General features: G+C 39.7%; 2 protein-coding genes across 2 annotated transcripts in view; one reads left to right on the forward strand and one right to left on the reverse strand.

Moving 5' to 3' along the window:
- LOC136571913 (SLAM family member 5-like) overlaps nt 1-12309 on the forward strand; it is a 520182-nt gene that overhangs the window by 23534 nt on the left and 484339 nt on the right. The gene's annotated exons all lie outside the window — the stretch shown is intronic.
- On the reverse strand, nt 9924-10926 carry LOC136631645 (chemokine XC receptor 1-like). Its single transcript, XM_066605930.1, has one exon. It carries the CDS (start codon nt 10814-10816, stop codon nt 9989-9991), a length of 828 nt encoding a protein of 275 aa, XP_066462027.1. The 5' UTR covers nt 10817-10926; the 3' UTR covers nt 9924-9988.

Below are 12309 nucleotides of genomic sequence, written 5' to 3' on the forward strand. Positions count from 1 at the left end.
ATGTCACCTTTTTTTAGTACTGGCTTTAGCCAGCAGATAGCGCTGTTGCATAGCGGCAGAAAAAGAGTAAGCCCCCTAGGAAAAGAGGATACAAATTGGATTGGAAAGGCTTAAATCTGTGCAGTTTTTTTCCCACAGCTGAGTACGTAGTTGATTGTTTCATCAGATTCTTTATAAAGTCAGCATTTTGCATCTATTAATTTTTCCACCCTGGCTTTCATCGCATCAGTCCTAATTTCCTGTTCTTGTGCGGATACAATCAGTCCCTCTGTTTCTTTCTTTTTAATTTCTCATTTTTAACCATAGCAGGTCTTCTCTTTATCCGCTCTACCCTCGATTCTAGAAACTGGCCATGTAATCCTTTACTGTTTTGTCTGCTGTACCTTAAGCAGATTCTGCCTTCTCACTACAATCAGTGTCCATTCTTTAGTATCTTTAGTGCAATCTGCCAGGGCTTGTGTTTCCTCTACCATTTTCTTCAGCATACGTGATGAGCCCATTATGTGACAAAAATCTTAAGTTACAGGTACCTGTGATCGTGGCACAGTCTGTTTATAATTGTTTATGCTGGGCATTTTAGGAGCATGTTGGATTACTTTTAGTGATGATGATCACACATCTCCTGTCACACAGGTGTAATAGAGGAGATAACAGTTCATCCTCCGGACTATATACATATGGCTGCAACTTATGTTGGTGAATATAGAATGTAATGAAAACTAAACTGTCCCCCTAGCAGACAAAATGGTACAGCCTCTAGCTAATGATGTGCTGATGCATCACGAGATAGATGTGAAACTGAAAGTAAGAAATCTCACTCTCAAAATGATGGTTGATAACAATTAGACAGGGAGCTGCACTTCAAGGCAGTGTATGGAATACACAGAGGAGAACTCCAAAGTGTGACAGGCAATCAGGTGAAGGGTCAGAGATGTGTAACCCTGTTTGGGGGAAGGTATGAATAATGACCCTTCCCAACAGTATCTGGCGCTAACCTGTATGGGACAAGGCGACCTGGCACCTTCGCTTAATGGAAGACTAGGTGTAATACTGAGTTTCCTTAATCAGTGCCTCCACCCAGGATAGAGCCTTTAATGAAACAAGGGTCTCTTCCTGGGAATAGCATATACATACACATATAGATAAACATGCATTTGAAATACTACTTGTCTGCAAAGAAAGAATTATAGCAAGATGACGGTAAAGGAATAACACTTTTATCAGATGGAAATCAGAATTACAATAAGTATGCATAGATGGATAGATAGATAGATAGGAGATAGATAGATAGAGAGATAGAGAGATAGATAGGAGATAGATAGATAGAGAGATAGATAGACAGATAGGAGATAGATAGATAGATAGGAGATAGATAGATAGATAGGAGATAGATAGATAGGAGTAAGATAGATAGATAGGAGATAGATAGGAGATAGATAGATAGATAGATAGATAGATAGATAGGAGATAGATAGATAGATAGGAGATAGATAGGAGATAGATAGATAGATAGATAGGAGATAGATAGGAGATAGATAGGAGATAGATAGATAGATAGATAGATAGGAGATAGATAGGAGATAGATAGATAGATAGATAGATAGATAGATAGATAGATAGGAGATAGATAGGAGATAGATAGGAGATAGATAGATAGATAGATAGATAGGAGATAAATAGATAGGAGATAGATAGATAGATAGATAGATAGGAGATAGGAGATAGATAGGAGATAGATAGGAGATACATAGATAGGAGATAGATAGATAGATAGATAGATAGATAGATAGATAGATAGATAGATAGGAGATAGATAGATAGATAGGAGATAGATAGATAGGAGATAGATAGATAGATAGATAGAAGATAGATAGATAGATAGATAGATAGATAGATAGATAGATAGATGATAGATAGATAGATAGGAGATAGATGATAGATAGGAGATAGATAGATAGGAGATAGATAGATAGATAGGAGATAGATAGATAGATAGAAGATAGATAGATGATAGATAGATAGATAGATAGGAGATAGATGATAGATAGATAGATAGATAGATAGATAGATAGGAGATAGATGATAGATAGATAGATAGATAGATAGATAGGAGATAGATAGATAGATAGATAGATAGGAGATAGATAGATAGATAGATAGGAGATAGATAGATAAGAGATAGATAGGAGATAGATAGATAGGAGATAGATAGATAGGAGATAGATAGGAGATAGATAGATAGGAGATAGATAGATAGATAGATAGGAGATAGATAGATAGATAGGAGATAGATAGATAGATAGATAGATAGATAGGAGATAGATAGATAGATAGATAGATAGATAGGAGATAGATAGGAGATAGATAGGAGATAGATAGATAGATAGATAGGAGATAGATAGGAGATAGATAGATAGATAGATAGATAGATAGATAGATAGGAGATAGATAGGAGATAGATAGATAGATAGGAGATAGATAGGAGATAGATAGATAGATAGATATATAGATAGATAGATAGGAGATAGATAGATAGATATATAGATAGATAGATAGGAGATAGATAGATAGATAGATAGATAGATAGATAGGAGATAGATAGATAGATAGATAGATAGATAGATAGGAGATAGATAGATAGATAGATAGGAGATAGATAGATAGGAGATAGATAGGAGATAGATAGATAGGAGATAGATAGGAGATAGATAGGAGATAGGAGATAGATAGATAGGAGATAGATAGATAGATAGATAGATAGATAGATAGATAGGAGATAGATAGATAGGAGATAGATAGATAGATAGATAGATAGATAGATAGATAGATAGGAGATAGATAGATAGATAGATAGGAGATAGATAGGAGATAGATAGATAGATAGGAGATAGATAGATAGATAGATAGATAGATAGGAGATAGATAGGAGATAGATAGATAGATAGATAGATAGGAGATAGATAGGAGATAGATAGATAGATTGATAGATAGATAGGAGATAGATAGATTGATAGATAGATAGATAGGAGATAGATAGATAGATAGATAGATAGGAGATAGATAGATAGATAGATAGATAGATAGGAGATAGATAGATAGATAGGAGATAGATAGATAGGAGATAGATAGATAGATAGATAGATAGGAGATAGATAGATAGGAGATAGATAGATAGATAGATAGGAGATAGATAGATAGATAGGAGATAGATAGATAGATGGATAGATAGGAGATAGATAGATAGATAGATAGATAGGAGATTAGGAGATAGGAGATAGATAGGAGATAGATAGATAGATAGATAGGAGATAGATAGATAGATAGATAGATAGATAGATAGATAGGAGATAGATAGATAGATAGATAGATAGATAGGAGATAAATAGATAGATAGATAGGAGATAGATAGATAGATAGGAGATAGATAGGAGATAGATAGGAGATAGATAGATAGATAGGATATAGATAGATAGGAGATAGATAGATAGGAGATAGATAGATAGGAGATAGATAGATAGATAGATAGATAGGCGATAGATAGATAGATAGGCGATAGATAGATAGGAGATAGATAGGCGATAGATAGATAGGAGATAGATAGATAGATAGATAGATAGATAGATAGATAGATAGATAGATAGATAGATAGATAGATTGGAGATAGAGAGATAGATAGAGAGATAGATAGAGAGATAGATAGAGAGATAGATAGAGAGATAGATAGAGAGATAGATAGAGAGATAGATAGAGAGATAGATATATAGGAGATAGATAGATAGATAGGAGATAGATAGATAGATAGATAGGCGATAGATAGATAGATAGGCGATAGATAGATAGGAGATAGATAGGCGATAGATAGATAGGAGATAGATAGATAGATAGATAGATAGATAGATAGATAGATTGGAGATAGAGAGATAGATAGAGAGATAGATAGAGAGATAGATAGAGAGATAGATAGAGAGATAGATAGAGAGATAGATAGAGAGATAGATATATAGGAGATAGATAGATAGATAGGAGATAGATAGATAGATAGATAGGAAATAGATAGATAGATAGGAAATAGATAGATAGATAGGAGATAGATAGATAGATAGATAGATAGATAGATAGATAGATAGGAGATAGATAGATAGGGGATAGGAGATAGATAGGAGATAGATAGATAGATAGATAGATAGATAGGGGATAGGAGATAGATAGGAGATAGATAGGGGATAGATAGATAGTAAGTACATCAAGCACTTTAGTTCCTATAGCAGTCCTAATAGTATTTAACCACAGTCACTATATACCCGGGTATGTGTATATATAAATATGCATGGCGTCCCATACACCATACCTCAGACATCAGAGACAAAGAATCACATTGCAGGGGGCCCCTCTGTGGTTGTTTGTAAATACAGGAATCTGCAGGGTGTGAACAGCGCTCTGATGGAGGTCCCGAACAGAATGACGATAAGTAGTGCAGCAGCTCTTCTGGTCCAACGATTCCACACAGGAGTTGAATCCAGGAACAAGCCTGACTACAATATGCTAGCCCCTAGTTTAGTCTATCCTATCAGTGTGACCGGACCACTAATCTCCCTATGGGCCATCGGTCACCTAACCTTCCACTAGTGCCTGCATTGCACACAGATCCCTATTTATAATTCTAACTAGAACTATCAGACTGGGACTATTACTTGGCCACAGAAGATCAGCCAAAATTACTTCAGATTTCAGCAATCACCAAGCAGGCCGCACTAGAAATACATGGCACCAAGTATGGAGAACTATAGCTGAAAAGCTGCAATGATACAGCTGAGCTAATTGTGTCAGGTCTGCTGAGGGAAACGGAAAGTAACACTCAATTCAGTGCTAAGCTGTTTTAGTAAAGTGGGATTTCAGTCCCACTATATGTATGGCTGAAATCTGATAACTACTTGGTTACAGCTAGTCTGAAGCAGGTCTTTGGCTTTCTGGAGGGAATATTTAGGGAGCAGTGAGTAGCTCCCATCTTACTTCCCATTCGGTCTGGAACTGACTGGAGTGGGCAGGTCTCATTCTTATATACTAGCCCCTATTACCATATATGGGGTTTCCTCATTAACCCAGAAGCAGGGGCTAAGTAGAAACCAACTTCCTACAACCAGGGGGGTGTTGGGCAAGTCCATTGTAACACAATAACAACAATGATCCTACAGATGTTTTTGCCCAAGTGTTCCTATAGCTGTATTCTGTGTCTACAGGAGCTTTGCTGGGGTGTTAGGGGTGCGTATGTACACAAGTTTTTCAACTGTCTTCAATACCATGGATCCAATATGAAGACAGCTATGATCCCACCAAAAATGTCAGTCCTACTTATTTATTAATTAACTGACTGTCTTGGACATTGATTTTTGTTTTTTTCAAAAACAGCCAACAAAACTACAAAAGTATAATTGTACCCCGTGAAAACATCTGATGTCTAACAAGTTTCTGCTTCCTGATAAGGGTGTGTTCCAAAACCCCTTAAGAAACGTATTTTTTATGGCTGGTTGACTTCTTTTGGTGCTGCAGGATAGTTTTACCACTTCCGCCATCATGATCATCACATACAAAGCATTCAAAGGAGTATTTGGTGTACAAAGGAGGAAAGAAAAAGGAAATAGTATATAGAATAAAATACTAAATTCCTGATCTTTTGGTGGACAAGCAAAAATTCTAAGAAATAATAAACGTCTGGAGTACAAAATATGGAAAACTTTCTGCGCTCATATACATATCTTTCTATTAAAGAAATAATAAAGAGATTGTAAGACATACTAATTTAATTTTTGGGTTTTTTTTTCACTTTTGCCTTTATTACTGTTTCATTTTTTTTTTTTTGCAGAATTGTTTTTACAGTACAGGTTGTAACAGTTATGGGTTTATCAGATATGTACAAATATTTTTTACATTTTATTCATTTCTTTTTAAAGCACACCATTTTCGTAAAAAAAAACCCCAAAAAAACCCGATTTCAATAACATTTTTCTTTTTGAAAAACAGAAATGTCCACGTTAACCTTATGAAACCTTTTTCTTAGGTGTGTTTAGCTCATCGGGACACCATATTTCCTCCAGTTTTTTTATTCGCTCCTCAGTAACAAACGTCTAGGCCAGAATTGTTGATAGCAATGTCCAAATACGGACACAATCAGGGTCTCAGTCCAGGTGTGTCCTCCCCTGTCAGGCTTGTGGTATTCCCACCACTTAGCTCGCACTGGACCTCAGGCTTGCAGCCCTCTCTGCTATCTCTCTTGTGCTTCCATTACCTAGTGCTGGTTACTGCATGTATGCATATTTCAAGCCTATGATTGATTGTCATTGGACAGTGGTAGCGAACCTATGGCATGCGCACCAGAGGTGGCACACAGAGCCCTCCCCACTGGCACGTGCAGCCATCGGACGCTCACCACATTAGTGAATACCGGCAGGGGCCATGGCATCCCTGCCTGCATTCATGCAGCTGCAATGCTAGCTGTGCTGATCTCTGCACTGATCCCGGCGCACACTATGACGTCAGTTTGCAGTCGGGATCCTCCCCGATCCCCTGACGTCTCCTGTTAGGTTCCACAAGAGCAGGGGAGGAGGCATCCGGCAGCACACTGATGTCACAGTGTGCACCTTAGATCAGCGCTCTTAGCAGTTCCGAGCAGAGGAGCAGCAGTGGATCCATGAAGAGGAGGGGGTAAGTATATGGGTCTCAAGGGGGCACTATTACTACTGGGCTGCTGTGGGATGTCACCATTACTACTGGGGGCCACTGTGGGATTTCAATATTACTGCTGGGGCTACTGTGGTATGTCAATATTACTACAGGTCAATCGGCAGAAAACAACCCTCACACAGCCCTATCGACGGAAAAATGTAAACGTTATGACCATCAAAAGATTGAGGCAGACAGCATTTTTTTTTAATTATTACTATATAAAAAAAAAACTCTATACATTTGGTATCATTGTAATCGTACTGACCACAGAATAAATACAGTGTATCATTTTTACTACATTATGAACGTTATAAATATAAACGCTCCAAAAATAGTGCAATTGTGGGGGTTTTTTTTCTCATTTTGCCCTACTTGAAAATTTTAAACATCTTTTAAAACAGTATATTATTTGTTTAAATGTACCACTGCACAAAAAGCAAGCCCTTATGTATATATGTCACCCAAAAAATAAAAAAAAGCTATGATTAGAAGGTGGCAATACCAGAACTGCAGAACGTGACCTGAAAACAGGAGCATCTATGACCCGTGGCCATGAAAGAGTTAGACCAGGCTCGCACAACCATAAGCGTAAAACGCTGAGGGGCTCCTGCAGTATTTTATAGCGGTGAACCTGGCCATGATCCTGCGTACGGCCACATATAGCGACAAAATTGTACTGCAATGACCGTGTACTCACACAGGCTGTCATCCGCAGTAGACCAGTTTTTTTGTTTATATTTCCCACACTGTTGCTTAGCGATGACGCGTATACCCGCAGCCCGTACACAATATAATGTAGGGCTGCATGTATACACACGAGAATAAAGAAGAATGGGCTCTATTTTGCGTATATATGCAGTAAAATAAAACATGTTGCGTTCTATTTTATGATCACGGATTACACAATACCAAGACGCTAAGGAGAGCGGAACTGCGTACGATTATGTAATTGATTGCCTGCAAGCTATAATGTATCGCATGGACTTACATATGCAACTCCCATACGGTGGTGTGAGCCCTGCCTTAAAGACGTTTTTTTTATTTGTTTGTGTGAAAAAACAGTTAAAAAAACTATATAAACTTGTATCACTGTAGTCGTATCGACACATAGAATAAAGGTAAAAGGTCCTTTAGGCCTTAGTCAGACGGGCGTTTTTTCGCGCGATTTGCGGATCGCATGACGGATGCGCATCCGCAAATCGCGTGACCGGTGTGCGCAAGTCGCCCGCAAATCGCCCAAAAATCTGCTCCTAGCCGCGTTTCATTAGAAACGGGCCGGAGCTGTCCAGCGCATTGCATTCAATGGAGACGGCAATAGAGCCGGCTCCATTTAAAGCAATGCGCTGCGGGCGAGCCCGGGATGAATTGTCGGTAAGGGCTTAAATATATAAGCCCTTACCTGCAATTCATCCTAAAATGTGTAAAAATAAAAAAAAAAATTGTATACTCACCTGCCGGCAGCCGGAGCTCCGAGCGGCCGTCCTGCAGTGGGTGTGAAGGGGGTGTGAGTCAGACCTGCCCCCTGATTGGCTCAGCGCTGAGCCAATCAGAGGCATGCCTCACTCACACCCATTCATGAATGGATGTGAGTCAGACCTGCCCCTCATTGGCTCAGCGCTGAGAGGCAGCAGTCACTCACCCATTCATGAATTCATGAATGGGTGTGTGAGTGAAACCGGCCTCTGATTGGTCAGGGCTGTGACCAATCAGAGGCAGATAATTCAGCAGGTGGGGATTTTAAAGCCCCGCCGGCTGAATAGTGCCGAGAAGCAGTTCAGGAGAACTGACAGCGGCCGCGGCTGGACTCCGGCTGCAGCGGAAAGGTGAGTATACAATTTTTTTTTATTTTAACACATTTTAGGATGAATTGCAGGGAAGGGCTTATATATTTAAGCCCTTCCCGACAATTCACCCTGCGCATGCCGGCAGCCTATTGCTTTCAATGGAGCGGCTGTATTGCCGCTCCATTGAATTCAATGGGCAAACATCGTTCTTCTCTGTCACAGCTGTTACATCCGTGGCAGAGAAGAATGATTTGTCTTCTATATGTTCTCAATGGGGTCGGCGCTGCTGTCGCCGGCCCCATTGAGCGCATATACAGAAGAGAACAGGAATCGCAGATCGCAGATAGGTGCGATCTGCGATTTTTTGTTCTATAATTTATCGGACGAGCGCATAAAAAGCGCTCATGTGTCCGATACCATTGCAAAGCAATGGTTTTATAAAATCGCCGGACGCATGCGCATGCGCAAATCGCGGCTAAAAACGCCCGTCTGACTAAGGCCTTATTCTGCAAAGTGAACACCTTAACAAAGCCTAGAATTGGTGTTTTTAGCAACTTCTACCTCCCAAAAGCAGAATACGGGCTTATTCAGACGGGCGTATATCGGTTGGGTTTTCATGCCCGGCCTATATACGCTGCCGCTCTCTGGAAGTGGAGGAGGTGGGATGGGACTAAAGATAGTGCACTGAGCACCCAGCCCCTCTCTGCCCCTCGCCACTGTTTGCAATAAGAGGGGGTGGGATGGGGCAGAGCTAAGTTTCACCCCCTCCCACTGCAAACAGTGACGAGCGTCGGGGAGAGGGCAGAGAGGGGGTGGGAGCTCAGTGCCGCCTCCTCCCTTTGCAGAGAGGGGCAGCATATATCAGCCGGGCATAAAAACCTGACCAATATACACCCGTCTGAATAAGCCCTAATAGATAATCAAAAAGTAATTTGTAGCCCAAAATTGTACCAATGAAAATGACAGGTTGTTCTCTGTTCAGGTCGTGTAATGTGGCTACAGAAAAGCAAGATTATTCAAGTTTTTTTAAGTGCTTTTAGTAATAATAACACATAAAAAACTTACTATTGCTGTAATGTACTGATCTAGAGAATGACATCATGCTTTTTTTATATCATTGTAAAAGTTAAAAAAAGACCCCCCCCCCCAAAAAAAATGTGAAATTTCAGCCCCCCGCAAAAAAAACAAAAAAACTTTTTGCAACACATTCTACATTCTCCAAAGTTTGTGCCATTAAAAGATACAACTTGTTCAACAGAAAAACGAGCTCTCACATGATTAAGTCAACAAAACACTTCCAATACAATGATGAAAAACCTATGACAACAGCTTGGTCATTAATGCGCAAAATAAGCCGGTCACTAAAGGGTAAATTAAATGGACTATAGCTAAGAATGCAAAAATAAACAAGCGTGAATATGTGGAATTTTCACAAAGACTATCTGCTTTTACGGCTCCTCCTAAGTTGCAGAACACATGTACCATTAGAAAACTGAGCCCACTTCATTATAATCATGGTTTTGGGAGATACTCCTGGTGGCATGCTGTTGGGAGCGTTTTCTGTGTTTGGCACATTTAATGATGCTTTTTAAATGTGTTCTGAATTTCACTCCAACGAACGCATATAAAATGGGATTGAGGCAGCAATGAGAAAATGCGATGTTCTCTGTAACATACTTTGCATATATCAAGTTTTTTCTCAGTTCGCAGCTCAAAAACAACTGTTGAAGTTCAAATGACTGTAATAATATGACAATATTGTAGGGTGCCCAACTGACCAAATAGAGCGCAACGATAACCAGAATGAGTTTAACCGGTTTATGATTGATTTGTGATCGAGAATTGTTTAAAGTCCTGATTATCCTGAAATAGCAGTATACAATGACACAAAAAGCAACAAAAAAAGAAACGTTTTGCTGATAGTGAATAACCAATATTGGGTATTTTTGTTTATAATCACATTGGGCAAAATCCGAAAACCAGGTCTGAGTTTGGAAAATGATAACAGGAATAGAAGCACAAAGACTAACTACCCAGAAGAGCACTGTTACAAGTACTCCATTCAAGTGTCTTTTGTTTTTCAGTACCGATAATGGATTCACAACTGCAACGTACCGATAGTATGTTAGGCACGTCAAGAAGATAATTCCGCTGTAGAACGCCAGAGAGAAGAGAATATTAAATGCTTTGCAGGTGACCGGTCCAAAAATCCATCCTTGTCTGTGATATACGGCAAAAAACGGTAGACATGCCGTTAGAAGAAGGTCCGCAACTGATAAATTAAATATAAAAACATTGGTGAGCGACTCCATGTGTTCGTACGTGATAAGGATCCATATGACCAGGACATTTCCGGTGATTCCAAATATGAAGAAAAAGGAATTTAATATCGTTGTATACAGAAAAACGAACGCATATACATCCTCATTGTTACACGGGGGTATGAATCCAGAATAATCCTCGGAGATGGTCATTTCGGAATTATAAGTTGTCTCTTCCATCATATTTCCTTTGTCTTGGTGTCCTAATAAAAAAAAGAGAACGATTCTAGAATTTTCCAAAATTAGTACATATTTACAGCGTACTAAATCCACTCTTACCTTAGCAAAAGCGTAGAGGGAAAGCCAGAAGAAATAAAACAGGCATTCCAATATAAGCCCAGTCACTTCCTGTTTCAAGACTTGGTTGATTTGAGCTTTAGTTTTTGTTCCATTTTTTAAATATTCCATTTATGGGTAACTAGCAGAATTCCCCGGCCTTGCACAGGTCTGTTTCGTGTAAGTGTTTGTGCGTGTGGTTAAAAACTGCTTTTGGTTCTGATATGGAGCCAACATAATTAACATAATAAAGCAAAGTCTATTCACAGGGAGTAAAGAAAAATAGCTGGACTGTTACGTGCAGAATTTTGAGGTCTCGCCAGTGGCGCTGCGAAGATATTTTTATTGAAGAGGTTATCGAGTTACTGGAAAACCCCACTTCAGTAGGACCCCATGTATTAAAATAATTATGTGAACTATAGTTTCCCCTCCATGGCCGCCGGGATCCAGCGCTGCAGCTTCATTGTGGTCCCGATGATTGCTGTGACAGATGAAGTCACTGTAAATAAGGGGACTCCTGCAGCCAATCAGAAGCTACAGCATAACTGCTCATTCTTCTGCCATTGGTGCTCACTTCCTGACTGCAATGATGCCAGTACTTCACCTACATTGGCTAGTGTTCATCTGATTTCCTGTGACATCATCTGTCACAAAAATCACAGCAGTGAGGTTGTAGTGCAGAGAGATAAGTATAGTTCACCTTATTATTTTAACCCCTTCACACTCCAGGGCGTACATTTATGCCTGGAGCATCAGGGTATGTATGAAGAGAGCTACAGCATGAGCGTCAGCTGTTTCAGCCGTGTGGCCGATTGTGGCTGTTAACCCTTTAAATGCCCTGAACAATGTTTGGGGGTCTTGTACACCCTCGCCCCCCGCGGTGAGATCGGGGGGGGGGGGGGGACCGTGTAGGTGTCATGGCAGCCAGGGGCCTTCTGAAAGGCCCCAGGGCTGCCTATCAAGCCATCCCCTTGGGGTGGCTTGATAGGCTGCCTGCCAAATTGTAGTATGACGTAAAGCTGTAGCATTAAATCATACTGCAGGAGCAATCAAAGAATCGCATGTTGTAGTCCCCCGGGGGGGGGGGGGGGGGGGGCTTAAAAGTAAAGTTAAAAAAAGATCAATAAAGTTTTTTTTAATTGTAAAAAAAAGAAAAGTTATAAAAGTTTTAATCAACCCCCTTTTGCCATATCTATAATTAAAAAATC

This window comes from Eleutherodactylus coqui, chromosome 6 (assembly GCF_035609145.1).
Source record: "Eleutherodactylus coqui strain aEleCoq1 chromosome 6, aEleCoq1.hap1, whole genome shotgun sequence".
In the NCBI taxonomy this organism is placed as follows: domain Eukaryota; kingdom Metazoa; phylum Chordata; class Amphibia; order Anura; family Eleutherodactylidae; genus Eleutherodactylus; species Eleutherodactylus coqui.

Coding starts and splice junctions, on each gene's coding strand:
- LOC136631645 (XM_066605930.1), bottom strand. CDS start 10,816: ATGGAGTCGCTCACCAATGTTTTTATATTTAATTTATCAGTTGCGGAC.